Source organism: Hippocampus comes, unplaced genomic scaffold, assembly GCF_001891065.2.
Source record: "Hippocampus comes isolate QL1 unplaced genomic scaffold, H_comes_QL1_v1.1 scaffold315, whole genome shotgun sequence".
Classification (NCBI taxonomy): domain Eukaryota; kingdom Metazoa; phylum Chordata; class Actinopteri; order Syngnathiformes; family Syngnathidae; genus Hippocampus; species Hippocampus comes.
In genome coordinates, this window is record NW_017805539.1 from 2198091 (window position 1) to 2215081 (window position 16991).

General features: G+C 42.9%; 2 protein-coding genes across 2 annotated transcripts in view; both read right to left on the minus strand.

Moving 5' to 3' along the window:
• Window positions 1-9185, minus strand: part of dpy19l1l (dpy-19-like 1, like (H. sapiens)) — a 10974-nt gene extending 1789 nt beyond the window's left edge. Inside the window, exons 1-21 of the mRNA XM_019878712.1 lie at window positions 8588-9185; window positions 8322-8346; window positions 7438-7525; window positions 6752-6889; window positions 6427-6547; window positions 5286-5379; window positions 4646-4703; window positions 4471-4562; window positions 4045-4144; window positions 3866-3943; window positions 3443-3529; window positions 3314-3373; window positions 3126-3206; window positions 2793-2894; window positions 2661-2732; window positions 2491-2576; window positions 2062-2086; window positions 1024-1143; window positions 770-944; window positions 228-327; window positions 19-144 (exon numbers count right to left, since the gene is read on the minus strand). Coding sequence (XP_019734271.1) covers window positions 19-144; window positions 228-327; window positions 770-944; window positions 1024-1143; window positions 2062-2086; window positions 2491-2576; window positions 2661-2732; window positions 2793-2894; window positions 3126-3206; window positions 3314-3373; window positions 3443-3529; window positions 3866-3943; window positions 4045-4144; window positions 4471-4562; window positions 4646-4703; window positions 5286-5379; window positions 6427-6547; window positions 6752-6889; window positions 7438-7525; window positions 8322-8346; window positions 8588-8792 — 2033 coding nt within the window. The 5' untranslated portion in view covers window positions 8793-9185. The remainder of the gene's footprint in view (window positions 1-18; window positions 145-227; window positions 328-769; window positions 945-1023; window positions 1144-2061; window positions 2087-2490; window positions 2577-2660; window positions 2733-2792; window positions 2895-3125; window positions 3207-3313; window positions 3374-3442; window positions 3530-3865; window positions 3944-4044; window positions 4145-4470; window positions 4563-4645; window positions 4704-5285; window positions 5380-6426; window positions 6548-6751; window positions 6890-7437; window positions 7526-8321; window positions 8347-8587) is intronic.
• Window positions 9186-11312: 2127 nt separating this feature from the next.
• gbp (glycogen synthase kinase binding protein) lies at window positions 11313-13346 on the minus strand. Its single transcript, XM_019878711.1, has one exon. The coding sequence runs from the start codon at window positions 13214-13216 to the stop codon at window positions 12698-12700; it is 519 nt and encodes a 172-aa protein (XP_019734270.1). The 5' UTR covers window positions 13217-13346; the 3' UTR covers window positions 11313-12697.
• Between the last annotated feature and the right edge of the window lie 3645 nt (window positions 13347-16991).

The window sequence follows — 16991 nt, forward strand, 5'->3', positions numbered from 1 at the left end:
TGAAGTGGCGTATCATACCCGGTTCTCCTGGTACACCAAGAATCTTCCAGAACAAAAAAGTCGACTCCCAGCTTGTTCAAGTTGCTCTTGACAGTCTCTGCAGACATGCGGCTATACATGGAGTACACCAGCTTGGTTCTCTCCCTGGGGAACACAACACAACATAGTCATTGAGCATCAGAGTCCAATCGCATGACTACTAGTGGTCATGTGACTCTCCCATTGACCTCAGACCAGCATCTTCGTAGTGGGGATGGTTAACGATGGGTCGACCCGTGGACAGTTTCACGCTGGCCATTGTGGGCATTGCACCCGCAAACACAGCATCTGCGTCACATAACACACCAAAAAAGTGAATGCGACATGCACACTGTTATGCGTGTGAGCTCTACCAAGTTACGCATGCGTGTTGTGTTGTCTGAGTGTGCACTGTCATAGAACACTGAAAAATCAGGAAAATCATAATGTTTGTGTAACTATAAGCCTGGCGAGGCAACAAAACAATCTCTGGTGCGCTCGAAAACATGAAGATTGCAAGGTCCCATTTCGGTACATAGGTCAATATTCTTAAAGGCTTCTCGATCAAATGTTTTACTTATTTATTTATTTATCTCCACACAGACAAAGAGGCTGCACGGTGGTCGACTGGTTAGCACGTCAGCGACCCTTGTGAGGATAAGTGGATTTAAAAAAATGGACGGATGGACGGACAGACAAAGGGAGATTTTCACAATAGTATTAGTGTCAGTAGAGTGAATATATCCCTCACCGGGGAGAGTGTTGTCCTGTATCCAGTCCAGCAGCTCCTCCTGAGGCATGTTGCTAAACTCCCCAATGATGCTCCACTGGGCCTTCAGGTTGGCCACCCCCTTCACCGCCATGAGGGCCAACACGAGGAACACGGCGGCCCGATGTTTGGCCCTGTCCTTGATCCAGCCCATTAACTGAGGAGAACACAGAAGGGGAGGGAGAGGCTCAGTTACGTTAGAATGAGAACACGGCGACGCAGCCGTCAAGAGCCACCTGTCTGGAGCAGATCAGCGAGGCCATGATGCACATGTGCGGCGTGAGGAAGAGCTTCAGCCGCATGATGAGGACGGCCAGCACACTGAATGCCAACAGCTGCAGACTGTGATACGCCATCTGCAGGAGCGCACAGGAAACAGTCACCATAAAATCATCTCCAGTAGTTTGACACAGTGGTCATTTGACTTCCAAGTTTATACTTAGCTCCGTGACCATGCTGGCAACTCAAATGACTTTTCCCAAATCAATTTTCCCCATTGAAATGAATGGAAATAGCGTTCCTGTTCCTGCCACCACCTCCTTCCCCCTAAAATTCTAATGTGTTTTTTCTTCTATAATTACATGTAAGTAAAATAAGCAGAACAAAGTAATGTCAGAATTTCATTGAACGTAAAGAATTGTTTTGGCATCATGATAACACGCTTTAATCAAATGGACGTTGTGACATTCCTTTTGGGTTCAAAATGACACTAACAGAGTTACTTGGAGTAATGGCAGGAGAGGATGTGGGTAACATTTCCACTGCTGCCAGGTTGAGGACTCCGAAGCGGATCAAAAGTGTGACCTTAATTAAATTATTGGATGCTGAGTGTGCAAACTGCTTTTGCATATTGCTAATGTTTCCTCCCTTGACAAAATATTAATATAATTTGCAAGTTATTATCCTTGTTGCCCTGTTGTTCTCCTTACTTGTAAAATCTAAAACTTTTGAGCGAGCATTCGGCGCCATGCTTCTTGCCAGCTGTGCCAATAAATCATGCTACGCAACACGCATGGTGACTTTTTTCACCCGGCTTCAAATGGCTTTCTACCGTCTTTATTACCGATTTGCTTAACTGTTTGTTGTATATGTTAAATTGCTCCATGTACAGCACTTTGTACGCAGCGATGGCTGTTTGAAAGTGCTCTATAAATACAGTTGAGTTGAGTTGAGGAATTGAAACTCTCGGAATCTGTTCTCAACAAGAACCGGTTTTCCATTCCTCATCGCAATAATATAAAATATGGAAGGGAACAAGGAGGAATATTTCTCACCTCTCCTTTAGTGACAACTTCACACCTAAAACAGAGAAGAGATGCCAAGTTATGACAATATTGTGTGCGCCATGTGTAATGTCAACAACGTCTAAGTTGTAATACAGTTGCGTCGACAGAGTTGGTTTTCTTGTACGTCCACTGAGTTCTGCGATGTGTTTTTGTCCTTTTTTGTGTTGTGTTTTGAGAGTATAGTTTGTGTTTTGAATATACAGTACTGTGTCCTTTGTGTGAAAATACAAATCATAAATAATACAATACAAATAGTAATATACAAAAATACAAAGGAAGAAATGATCGATTTTTGTTATTTAGTGGAAAGTTTTTTTTTAATTGTCATTTTCACCATTTACTGTCTCCAAATTCCTGCAAAACTGGAAAGCTGTACCAAGTGAACTGTCCGGTAAGTGCACAGTGGCATCATCTCACCTCACAGCTTCTTCGTTTTTATGATCTTTATTTTGTTCAGGCGCCTTGCCTCCACCCCTCAGGTAGCGGATAACATCCTGCATAATCTGGAAAAGACAAAAAAAATGATCAGGTTGTGCACTTTATGTTCGCATCGTAAAAAAAAAAAAAAAAAAAAAAAATCCGCTTACCATCTTTGCGATCAAAGCCACCAGCAACACGGTGACGGGCAGCAGCAGCGTTTTCAGGTAGCGTTCAGGAGTCTGGTGGGGAGAGAAAGAGGTGGCACCTGCGCATAAGGCACGCACTGACTTCAATCTTACCTCCCACTCCATGAAGTTGAACTCTGCAGCACACGTGTACATGAGCGTGTGGAAGTCCTTGTAGTTGGTAAACTTGGACTTGATCAGACCACTGATATGAGCCTTGGAAACAGAAGTATGTCAACGTGCAACAAGAGTTAAAGCGACGGCACATCATAAGGTGAAAAAAAAAAAAAAACTCTACAGATAACAGTAGCTCTGAAGTATATATCTGGACAAAATTTGTTTTAAGGGTGAGTAACATTTAAAATAACAAAAGCTTTTGAAAACCAAAAAGTCACAGTAAGTAGCAGCACTTGTGGGACGGTGATCATCTTGATGACACTAACTCACATCATCTGAAGCACCGAGGATGGTGGACAGCAGGAATTTGAGCAGGACAGTGGACCCCATCCAAACCGAAGCCTGCATGACCTGAGGAAGACAGAAGGAAGTTCAGACCAAAGAAAAAGAGAGATTTTTGTTGCATCCAGAGCAGAGTACACTGTATACTACAAGAGGCACAAGTAAATCATCCCTACCCAGAAGATTAAACCAGTTCTGAAGATCCGAGTGAAGCCATCCCTCAATGCAATAACAGCCTGAGAAAAAAAAAATTACTGCCAAGAAAAGAACATCGATTTAGACATAATCATCCAGACTCAACTCACCCAGATTGAGACGAGCGAGGAGGCGTAAAAGGACGTGAGCAGCATGGCATTGCCAAACATAAACACAAAGCAGAAGACCAGTGCGACCTGCAGTTTGCGGAAACAAAAGAGACGAGGCTGCCCGTGAGCACGATCCTTCAGCAATGATGCCCAAACAGGTCAAGTGTCGTCAACCACTTGGGGATAAATACAATAATGGTGTTTAAGTGGGAGACGTCTCTGCCTCTTCGTCAAGTTCTTAATTACACTGCATCTCCTCCAGTAGACCTCAGTACCCGCTTGCATTTTGTGGCAAAATATGATAATACACTGAAAGCACGTAACTCTAAATTCAGATTTGCATGTGCACTGTAGAAACCCATGAACGATGAACCGCAATATAGCAAGTGAAGACAGCGATCAGAGAGTAAAGCTCCACCATACCATGTGAGTGACCAACAACAACTGCATCTTGGCCGCACTGAGGTAACCCAGGATGTAGGACGCAAACAGGGAGGCCACCTAAAAAAAGAAGGGGGGGAGTGGGGAGGGGGGGCATTTAAACCCTGACAATCGTGTTTATTTGGTATGTTTTGTTCCTTGTGTCTGGCCTTGCGCTTTACCTGAGTGAGCAGCACAAACTGGGCAAACTGCCATGGCAGCATGAAGCACAATGTGGAGATTCCCAGAGCGACCAGTGCCATCCTGCTCGGGTTCCTGGTCCTGATGGTAGGGGGGTGATGAAAACAGTGAGGGGGGAACCAAGTTGAACAGACACCCACTGGACACTGAATTAAGTACACAATTGAATGTGATCCATAAAAGCGACATCAGAAACGCTTTTATAAAAAGAACAACCGGTCGAGCGCAAACCTCCATCAAAGATTAAAAAAAAAAATTTGTGGGGACTTGTTTGTTTAAGTGTCAAACAGTGATGCTGTTCTACTCCAGTCCTGTAGGTGTCACTAACAAACATTACAAAATGCATTCCAACTTCAACACAATTCTATCGGCTGCATTCGGTGGGTGACATAACCGAGAATGCGTACCTCAAGATGAATGTGAGTAGCAGCATCTGCAGGACCAGGAAGGGGTAGGCAAAGCTTTCCCTCAGAGGAGGAGTCCACATCACGCGTGTGCTCTGACACGCGCACACAAAAGGTGAAAAATTAGCTGTTTTTTTTTTTTTTTAACGCCGCGAACATTTTAACAGCGTGCGCCTACCTCGCCGTGATTGAAGAAGAAACACAGGGTGGTCACGACACCACCTAGTCGGCTGCCGCTAGAAAGAAAATACAATTGGCCTCATTTACTCAAGGTGGGTCTGGAAAAATAGCACAAAGGAGTGCATCAAAATAGCCTTGAAATGAACGCGCAAACTACTATGAGGAGACGATGCGAATAGATGAATTTAGCACACGCAATGTAATTCAGCAAACCTGAGAAAAAGTACACTGGCTGATACGCAAACTACGTATTCGGAGACGATGCGAATAGATGAATTTAGCACACGCAATGTAATTCATCAAACCTGAGAAAAAGTACACTGGCTGATTTGCCTTGTTAATGGGGTGTGCTCGAAAGGGAGGCCAAACGGAGTACGGATCTTCTCCGGTCGTGTGAACATTTTTAAAATTCTCATTTTAGTATCTGTATTCAGGTACAGTATCCAAGTCAGAATTTTGGTATCGTGACATCACTAGCGCAGCAATCTTAGTACTTTGTAGATCACACGTTAACACGCCCACTCACAGCGCATGCAGTAAAACAGCTGCAAAGAGAGGTCATCTGCATCTCGAGTCGATTATATTGGTGGATCAATAAGCAACAACACGTCTTCACACAGCCAAACTGGAAAGACTACCTGAGGTAAGCGCCGTACAGGAAAAACAGGCTCATCATCGCCCCGTTCAGCAAGAACACGCATGTCACGTAGAAATAAGCTGGGTCTCCCAAGCCTGGCGTACAGACACACAATATGAACCTGCATACTCGATGAATAGCTAAAATGTCAAGTGGACGAAAATGAAAAAGGACAAAATATGGCATTTTGAAAACCAGCGAGAGATTGACATCAAATGTCTACAAAGACACCATTTGTGTTCACCACCAGATAAATTAAAATAAAATTTCTTTCGGTGCAGTCAAAGTCAGCAAGATTACGGCACAGGAAGATGATATTTTTTTTAACCATTCGAGTTATGTTATTGCTAGAAGTACGATATCATTCAATTGGATAGGACTGATACTGTACATTCTTCCAAATTAATAAAATGAATCTTATTTTCCCCCCTGTAGTCGATTTAATTGGCTTAACAGGAGTTGACGATAAGTCAAGGAAGAAAGCATATTTGGGGATCAATGCAAGGCTTCAAAATGGCTCTTCGGAGTCGGCAGAATACAGTGATTTCTCCTCACCAAAATAAGTTAAAAAAATAACCATGTAGCTTGGCAAAATAACTTAAAATGTAATGAAACAGAGAGCATCTGCATTTTTTTTTAATACGAGATTTTTTTACATCAATGTTGCAATAATGTTTTGTATACTACGAACAAGCCAGCATGAGTATGAAGCGTTTTCGTTGAATTCATGATTTTATTGTTCAAAAAATATTCTTCTGTTCATCGTATTTGTGTCCTTATGAAGCACTTTGAAGAGCACATTTAAGGATTATGGTTTTACTGTTGGGCTAATCGTTAAACTAATTAATATTTTGAGGTTCCGAGAATTCCGGTACACTCCCCACAAATCATTAACTTGATCTCATTTTGGATTTGGCTGTTTGTCTCTCTCTGGACTAACTGTTGCATCACATATCTGTAAATGTTGACGAATCAATAAGTGAACCATTTCTAAACAAAGTGCTTGTGCGCCATTTTCATTTTGGAGGACTTCAGTCAGGACTTCTCTTCGTCCGACCAACCTACCGCGGTGGGTGCCCTCGCTGTGTGTGATGTAATGTATGAGCAAGAGGGCACAGGGTCTCCATGGCAACCGCCACTACCTTCACAACTGTCCACGGGTGTCAGGAATTCTCCTCTGTTGATGGACCAGCACATCTTGGTGGGAACGCCAAAGTAGCCCATGACAGCCGTGTACACCCGGTACCAGCTGGCAAGCACCACCTGGAGAACACACACACAGCTCTGGCTTCACGCGGAATTTTGTGCATCTCAGATGTCGCCTTGGTCTCTCAAGCTTGTGTTCAAAATGTGGACAAAATGTTCTGCTCATCCGCAACTCCAAAATATTGACAGGAAAAACTGGCCTTTACAAAATGACAACAGCATCAAAATTTGGAATTAAGAGTTCCCCACCATAAAATGTACCTCTGGGTAAAGATTAAACCTCCTGAGGGTGTTTATGACCAGTGGGTACTCGGTCAGCCGGTCGTTCATGACCATATGGAGGCCCTGCAGGAAGGAAGGCGCCTCAATGATGGTCTTGTAGTACGAGTAGTACAAGCCCTGTAATCCATGAACAAGACAAACAGTGAATCAATTAAAAAGGCCTCACACATTGACTGAGGGATGGTCATGAAACCAGGAAGAGGAAGCTAAAGCTGACTTTCAACTCCTCCATAGGTACCTAAAGATGCTGTGAATTGCAAGAAACCAACTACATGGTGGCCTTTAGACTAGAAATCAGAAATGCATGTGCAGTAGTGTCCCATTGGACAGGTTGGCCGATGTTACCCAAACATTAGTTTGCCATACACATAAGTGTCCGGAAGCTAATGGCCACCATTGAGCACATCTTGTCATTGTATGGGCCAAAGGTAACTTGTATTAATCTTGTGATGTCTGACTAAATTTGGTAATAAAATATTTATGCAAGTCTCCCATTTACAGATGTGTATCGAGATTATTTTGGCTGACTCCAGAGTGTGTGATTGAGCCATTTTGAACTAATTTACATCGTGCGCGCGCACGCGCACACACACACACACACACACACACACACACACACACACACACACACACACACACACACTCTCTCGAAAGCTTGTTATCACCATTTCTGTCCGGAAAGCCATTTCCTTCTCCAGGGTGGACAAGTGTGAGAAGTGCCTGTCATTTTCAAAGAGCTGTGTGAGATGATACCTGCAAGTGGAGAGTAACAATAATAGACATTAGCCAGGGAAGGTCAGATTAAATGACAGAAACGTCAGGAGACGGACTCAAGCACCTTTTGTCAGAGAACATTCCCAAGTCAGGCAATTTAGATGCTGCTCTGAATTCATGACAATTCAGTTACTTAAAGTGTCTTGCATACAGACAAGCTTTAAAAATGGACAGCGACGGGGTTTGCCTCATGGGCCACTGTCCTACATGCTTTAAGATAAGATAAGATACGATATCCTTTATTTGTCCCACACTGGGGAAATTTACAGTCTACAGCAGCAAGATTGTGGGTAGAAAGAATAAAAACAAAGTGTTTGCATTCACAAAATAAATGTTAAGAGTTTCAATGTACACCGTTCAATTAAGTGCAATATAAATATAGATATAGATCAGGTGGCTGTGCTATTTACAATTGTTTTTCCACATCATTTTATTTTTTATTATTTTATAGATGTGTCCCTCTTGCAAAACACCTGATTCAAATGATCAGGAATTCTCCGGGAGTGCATGAAGGCAGTCAACGTTGGCCAAGTGTTTCAGACTCTCGGAGAATTAATTAGGAGAAAATTTTATCGAGAATATGTATGTTGAGGCCCGGGTCCTGGAAGCTTTGTGACACAACTAGATTTAATGTCATTTCCCAATTTTAACTGTACAGTACATCTTTCAAGGGCGATGTGTTCGAATAGAATCGTTAAATGTATTGAAAAGAGCATAGAAAAAAATAATCACCATTGAACACGGCACTCGTTTTTAGACCCTTTTTACAACTCACCAGTGGAGATATCCGCTTAGAGCAGCTGTGGGCACACATAAATACATTTTAAGGGGGGAATTACATGAGCAAAATAAAACACACACACTTTCAAATGGCAAATGATTTACCAATGAGTGGTGGCTAACGCTCGAAAGCTAACATAGACAGGTGAGGTGAGCTAACGTTAGCGCCGATGTTGATGTACGGGGGAGATAACAAGTTTGTCATCCGCACATTTAGCCCAGGTTTGGGTGTCCAAATCGAAGCGACCGACGCTGTCTTACCGAGGAGAAGCGTGAATCCCAAACCGGCCGCTGCGGAATGAGTGAGCCCCAGCTTGTGGCGAATGCCCGATAGCCCGTTCGCGGTTTTGGCATCCCTGCCAGCGGCGGCTCGCTTGGCGCCGGTTTTGCCACCAGCAGAAGCGAGCGGGGGACTCTTTTCGCTTTTGTCGCTCTTGCCGGTCTGCTTTCGGCTTTTGGCCGCCATGGAGAGCTGCTGCAGGAGAAGGAAGCGGCGAGCGAGAGCTGAGCGGCCACACAGCAGCGGAGCGTGCCTACTCCTAAGATCAGGTCCTGGAGAAGCTTTCACTCTTATGCTACAATGGTAGGCAGATTGGTCCAAATATTGATAATGTGACACCGATGTTGGTATTAAATGTGATCGATATCAATGTTTTGTGATCGATACGTTTGTAGAACTATGTCCCGTGCGCACTTTTTAAGTAAAAAGGGCAAACTATTGAATGATGAAAATTAATTCAGATTTACCAAATTCATGAGCCACTTTTATGGTTAAAAAAAAAGGATTGGTACCTATCTTGATGATACCACCAGGTGATTATTTGGTATCGGATTCAGGGCAAATCGCATTCGCATTTTCGCCGTGCGATTTGATAACACGCAATTTTGGTGAAATTCTGCCCCCAAGTGAGCATGTAGGGTAACTACAGACAGGTCGACTGGTTACGCCACGCGTGGCAGGAAGCTCCACTTCCTCCAAACACTGCACTCAACCCCCCGATGGACCCTCATCAAAAGTCTCAGCATTTACCGCCATAATTTTCTTCCTTCTGATTTTCAAACCACATTTCTACTTAAAATAGGTGGCAAAAGTAATCACGCGCTGTACATCAGAAGAAAGACACTTGTTTAGAAAACACTGGTAAAAGTATATATACTGATTCAATTCCTATACAAAAGTAAAAGTTAAAAAAAAACTCAAGAGTTCAGTAAATTAGCTTAGTTTTTACATGTTACTTGACACAGAAGGTCACGGATATCTCATTTCAAATTTAGGGAGTAAAGGAAGTTGTCTGAATAAGATAAGATATCCTTTATTTGTCCCACACTGGGGAAATTTACAGCCTTCAATAATGAATACTCAAAGAAAACAACAGGTACCTGAAAAATCTATGTAAGTGTAAGTTGAGGGGTTCGTTGTTTTTCAGCGGATGGCTCTTCTTTACGAATGACAAAAGGAGAGATGGAATCCTTTAATGCGGTTTATTAAAAGGAGAAATTAAAAAAAAAAAGTCTGCACCTCCGAACGGATGAACGAGAACACAACCAACCCCCTTTCAGTCACGAAAAACACTTCCTGCTTCTCTTTAGCCAATCAGACGCAAGCAACATAAAAATGTTTCAACAATTATTAAACAGAATATAATTTCGATAACTATAACATAAAAGAATATAATGCTCAAATATAAAATGAAAATAATTGATAATTTAACATAAGCTTATAAGTACAATGCCAAAGTATTTGTACGTTATTACGTCCTACCGCTACTCGCTAACCGTGCCAAAATGCAAATTAATAGGTTGCAAAGCAGAATCTTGATCCATTTTTCATGACGGTTATTCATTGTTTTATGCCATAAATAAACATTAGTAGTTATGTGGACACAAAGAATTTGTCATATTCATTTGTCTTCCTGTGCAAAAATCAATATATTGCAAGAAACGTATGTATGACATTTAAAGAAATCTGTGGGTGTAAAAAATCAACACAACACACCCCTGTTCAAATTACGTTTGTTGCCAATAAGAACATTGACCAAAATCAATCACTTTCAAACTTTTTGCACGGTTATTGTGACTGATAAAATTGAGTTGAACTAAAAAATAAATGTTTTCATGAAGCGAAGTAAAAATAAACTACTGGAATAGATGGGACGGATGAGCTATTGTGGTTCCACAAGTGTCTTCTAACTGGGGATGTTGCTGTGTTCAGAATAACCTAATGACATTCAAATGCATGTTAAATAAGAGTCAGCACACATGCACCACCATTTAAGTGCCTCTGATGAACTCCAAAATAAAGTTCAGACGTTCTTTTAGGCTGCCTGCCATTTTTAGTCACATCTTACGACACAAGCCATGGTGCCCATGCATAGAGCTTCCACAGTAACAAAGACGTCGGTGTTCAAAAGGTATCAGTCAGGGGGATGGTTACAAAATAATTTTTCTTTTTTTCCTTTTAAGAGTGGGTCTGAAATGTTTCCCCTGCAAGAAATGGGTATTCACTATGAACTTCTCACTGTACCCTGAGCAAAACACGGTGGCATTATGAATTATGACTTCAGAATAAGTCCTTTGATATTTTGTGTTGTCATGCTTTTGCCCCTTTGAACTTAAGATTTCTGAATGGCTCACTTCAAGCTCTCTCTTAGCAGTGTTCCTGTGCTCCCCAGGGGCTGATAGCTTCCTCTTCTGCTGGGAAATACGACGACACGCTCACACGCAGTGACAGAATTGAAAGCTGATGTAAACAATATGGAGGACACTGCAAAACATGTTTTTCTCCCCTCACTTGTCACAGCCTACTGTGCTCCTCCACATAGAGTGGGCAGGGGAGGTATTTATAGGCTCATAATGAACATGCGTCTGCCAACACCACGTTGCTCACGCTCACACTCACACACGTGGACAAAGCATCTGACGGACACACTTTCAATGAGGTTTCAGTCACAACAAGGAGTTCCCGGAATTCAAGAAGACAACAAGGTTGGAAAAACAAAGAGTGTGTTTATTAAGACAACCCCCCCAAAAACGGACCTGAATACTCAGGCTCATTATAATGATACTTCGGTACGAAGCAGTTGTGCATTTTTCTGTACACGGAGCACAAATACAAAAAAAAAACACACACACCAAAAAAAAAAAAAAAACACAACAGAACTCCTCATCGGAATTCCCAAAAAGTGAAGAGCACCACAAAAGTGTTGTCATGTGACCATTGACCACACACCCCCTCCTTTTACAAGCAAACAAACAGACCCAAGTAATAGTAAGCCCTGTGGGAAATGGCCTTGCTTTCACATGCCTCACCCCGCACCCCAACCCCCACTGTCCTGCATATTTGCCCACCGGGATCCCCTTTCAGAGGACACCTAGAGGCTTCCAACCACAAAGAGACTTTTTGTTGTCACATTGCTTGGTGTAGAAAAAAAAATCGCTTCCGCTACTCCTCATCAGGAGCACAGATGAGCTTGAGCCTATCCCAGGGAAACATCCTGGACTGGTTGCCAGCCAATGGACAATTTAAGAGTCTTCAATTCACTTTTTAAAAGTTTGGGGGAATGTGGGAGGAAACCGGAAGCCGGGATTTGAACCGCGTACCGCAAAGCTGCGAGGCAATGGTGCTAACCACGTTTTACGATGCTGTGTAGAAAAAATGCTTTAGAAAAATGACACAGATGGTCTGTTGTATGAGGTTTGTGATGGTGAAAGTAGCTGCTCCGAGGGAAGTCAAAAGAGAGGAAAAAAAGTAAAGCAAGGTACACACACACTTGCTTCTTGTCTCCTCTCCCCGAGTGTAAACAAAATGGCCACACACACACACACACAAACACTAAACCACCAAAACTCTCCTCCGCGATTAAGTTCATATGTGTTTGGAGTGGATAAGGCTAGCAGTTTGTACTCCTGCCTCCAAACACGACAAACAGATTAACGGATAAGATGGGAGGAAACAAAAAAACTTGTTTACATGTGCGGGGGCTACGTGAGTCGTCTTGAAAATGGCGTCCATTTTACCCTCAAAAATCACACACATAAAAATCCCCGATGTGAAATTTCATTCAACTGAGAGGAAGGGGAAAAGTGTCATTGAAAATGAATAAATCCCGTCTTATTTGAAGCCCCTTAATACACCCCACCTCGACTTGAGTCGAGAAGATTTTCAAACATAAACAACGCGGCTCATTAGCCGGGCGGCTAACTGGCGAGCTAACCACCGTCGCTGACGCAACGGAGCCAAGGTTCTGAATCAAACGAAAATTGGAAATTGGGGAAATGGGAGGAAAAAAACACAGCTACCAGTCTAGTCGAGTTTAACTTGAAAGTCAACGAGAGGGCCGCGGAGGGATGGGAGCAGTGTTTGAAGCCTCGTCAGCACTGCACGTTGTCTGCTGCTTTGGGGAAGTCTCCACAGTCCGCCGTGGAGAACTGCAGCCGCCTCACGGCCTCTTTGATCAGGTTGCCCGAAAGGATGAGCTCCTGGAGCAGGCGGTGCGGGTCGTCCTCTTCGGCGTGCAGCCTCTTTTTGTTCCACGGTTTGAATTGGTCCCACTCCTGGTCGCTCGAGCCGGGGATGTGGTAAGGGCTCGCCCGGCTACTGCCGCGGTTCCGCAATCGCATGCAGCACCCTTGCCGCTTTGGAACAGGCGCACCCGCGGCGGTTGTACCTCCTACTCCGCCGCCGCCGACGACGACGACCCCCGCCGGGTTGATCACGCTCCCCACGTTGGTGGTGATTTCGTGCAAGCAGGCCGTCTTCTTCGGGTGGCCGCCGCTATTGTTGTGGAGCTGCAGCGCCTCGCCGATTCTAGTCACCAGCGCGTCCACCTCTTTGGAGCCGACGGTGACGGACTGCTCCAGGAAGATGTAGTTTTCCTTTCGACAGGGCATCGTGAAGGCCAGTGAGTTAGTTGATGTTGTGGTCGGGGATTGAATGAAAGAGGCACCGCTCCTCGCAGCGATCCTCCGTCCTCGCTCTCGCCACGCCGCCAACCTCAAACAGGCTCTGTTGATTTGTAAACAATGGGTGACGTGAGAGAGGAACATACCAAGTCTTCAGCCGAGGAAGCGACGGTTTGGTGTTTTGAAACAAAACCACCAGTCTCGTGTCAAAAAAAAAATCTGTGACACTTTAATAAACACATTGATGTTATTAACCTATTAAAAAGATTTAATACTATTAACAGAATCAGCCTGATGATTTACGAACGTGTTGATACTTTTCGACCCCCCTAACCGCTCTCTTGCTTTTTGGACTCTTCTCGCCAAATGTGTGTTACATAACTCCTAACTGCTTGTCCGGGGAAACCAAACAAAGCACGTTTTTGATGAAACGAGGAAGAGCAGCAAGCCGTTAACGTAAACGTTCGGCTTTTATATTTTTTTGCACTACGAGGAAGGGCATATTAAATCACAGTGCCGATTTGTGGAATAGCTCCCTCATGTTAACCAAAAAACAAACAAATTGGAGGTTTGTAAAAACGTCTTAAAGGGATCATTCGGACGTGTTAATTCAACGTTTTTTCAAGCACTTTCAGTGCATCCCGTATAAAAAAAAATCATCAAATTTTTGAAAAGCAACCCTTCAATTGTTTAGACCAAAACAAACAAAAACAAACCAAGTGGTCTGTAAAAAGATGTGTTGTGGACGTACGTGTGTTGGTATGAGACCTCTTGTACTGTATTTAAAAAAACCGCCCCTGGAACAAAGTGTGACAAACGCAAGACCAAGCGTACCACACAACTAATTAATACAGACATATAACAGATATACAATTCTTCGTTCATTAAGCTGTACAACAAATGTGGTATCCACATGGTCCAGAGATTTATTCCTTCAAGTTGTTTGACAATGAGGGAGATGAACATGACTGGAGTCTTCACTGACCAGTATGATGGCGCCGGGATGCTGAAATTGAAATTTCGTAATCACAATGCATCTGATGTCAGTTGCATTGACTACAGGCTGAAGTTTAAATGCAAACAAACAACTGCAGTTTTCTAAAAGCTGTTTGTTTGTGCACCGGGGAGTAACAAATAGAGAAGGAATGGTTTGAATCTTCTGTCCCATGTTTTTTACATGCATTTGAATCAAACTTTGGGAAGTCGGTGGGGTAAGAAAATCACCCTTTAGTATTCAATTTTCTCTTTTTTACCACTAGCAATAACCTATTAACCCAAATGTTGTTTTTATAATAACATCCTCATTAGTACAAAACAAGCCAAATGGTCTGTAAAAAAAGGTGTCTTTCAGGTGACATCATGTGGACCCGTGTTGTTATTGTCCATTTCTTACATGCATTTTCTTAACTTTAATGCTTATGTTTGGATATTTTCACATCACAAGATTATATGAAAAGTCCCAAATTTAATTTGGAGTAAATAATGTCCTCACTCGAACCAAAAAATCTTTTTAGGTGATATCATTTGAAACTGAGTTGTTTATTTGACGGTTGTCAACATGCACTTGAATGCATCCCATGAAACAAATCATATCAAGGTGTTGATATATAATGTTAAAAGGTACTCTGGGGACAAAATGGTGGAGTTTCCCAACCAGGACAATTGTGTCAAAAACTTGTAGATGAGGAAGTAAATGTGTGCCTGTCTTCACTTGTAACTTTGAAAATGGCACTCATCGAGTATTTGTGAGTGCATGGTTGCAGTGCATCGTCAGCGTGGCACCCAGCATGTAAATACTGACAATAGGCGTGTGTGTGTGTGTGTGTGTGTGTGTGTGTGTGTGTGTGTGTGTGTGTGTGTGTGTGTGTGTGTGTGTGTGTGGCTTAGTGAGGACATGGTGTTCAGTTGTGCTTTCTGAGAAACACCACAGCTAAACCTGATGCTCCAGTCAATGAGAGCCCTCATCACCATATAAGGAGCTACTACGGCTGCCAACACGTGGCGCCATGAGCCAATCAGAGGAGCCGCCGACTCAGACTTCCTGTGTGGCTCAAAGGCAAAAGTGCCACTTGCCAAGTGGCAAGTAAGACGATAGTGGGGGTTGGAGAGTGGAACTGTGAGTGAAGGCGCAGTTGGGAGTGGTACCAAAAAATGTTGGAAATGAAAAGCAGTGCCAGCAACTGCCTGACGACAATTACTGTATACTCAAAGCGGCCTGGTCACGTTTTTAGTAAACCCTCGACCACAACACAAGTTTTACACTCATGAGGAAGTGAGGAAGTAAAAGCCAAATTTACTTTTTGACTTACTGGAAGTGTTGACACAACAAAAGTTTTCAACAGATCAAAAGACAACAAAGAGTTTTAGGATCGAGGAACTAACGAAAACATTTGTCAACTGCTCTCAAAGTGAAAGTTTAATGTAGGCAGTTGTCAGTTAATGGGGAAGCTAGGCATTTATGCCTGGGTTCGGGTGGGGCGTATTTGCCCAAAAGTATTTTTGGAATCATAATTAACAATGTTATTGGCATAGTACAATCGACGTCAAGTGAAAATGTAGTTTAAAACCAACATAGAAATTTTGAACCGAGAGACTGGGTAAAGATAATAATTAGCATAGCTCCTTGGATGCACACAATGTTGTGGTGCCCAGAGAACGTATCACTATATTACAATGGAACACACACACACACACACACACACACACACACACACACACACACACACACACACACACACACAAACAGAGAGAAAAGAAGAAACGCATGAGTGTTCTCAAATTACTTTCAGTGATGTTTTTTTTATTGTGTTCTTCATTGTGAACGATATTCATTTATGTGAGGACAAAAGTTAGGGGATCACAATTATTAGGAATCAGATCAATATGAACATATTAAAAAAAACTGCCAATGTTTACATTTTCAAATGATTACTTCTACAACATTCCTAGAAAATCACAATGTCACATCACCGGGGAGCTATTTTTAGAACAAGCCCGCAGGCTACTCTTATGGTCCTGGGGACTCACAATTCCGCGATTCTCTACTGGGAACTCGTTTACAACCTAAACATGGGACATGCTCAGCTTTGTGGTGCGAGAACACGTTGGAGTCTAGGTGAACACAAATGGTTGACTTTGTCAAAGTGTGAACAAACGTGCCGATGGCGTAAGACAACTTACCTTTAGTTTTAAAGAGATGACACACCCAGCAAATATTTGGGGCACGGTGTCTATTAAAATTTCGCGGCATGTGATAACGTCACAAAAACAACAAACGCGAACCTCTGTACTTTCTGTACTATTTGCGTCATGTGGCAAGTCCATTTTTAGGTGACGCATGCCAACAAAGGCTGTTCAATAGACGTTGAATGCAGTTTGTGTGCGTGTAGTAGTTTGTCAGTGACGTGAATTTGACTTGACCTAAGATAAAATGATTTGGAACTCAATTAACGATTTGTTTCCAAATTCATTCATAGATATAGCACTAAACTGTTTTTCACCATGTCAGTTTTTTTGGGGCCATTGCTAAACCGGTGCTTAGTGACCTACTTTGGAGTCCAGTATGAGTCGCCTCTCGCCCAACGACATAAGGACTTAACCGTGTTCATTTCCATCAGCGGTTGTCCAATGCAGTTTTCCACCTGGTTGTGGCAACACCCAGAAAATGCACCTTTCCTTTGACTAGTCCAAACAAGTTTTTGCCTGGCTCAGGAAATGTGTTGTTTTTGTCTGATAGTAGTTAGCATGGCAGCTTTAGAGCGCC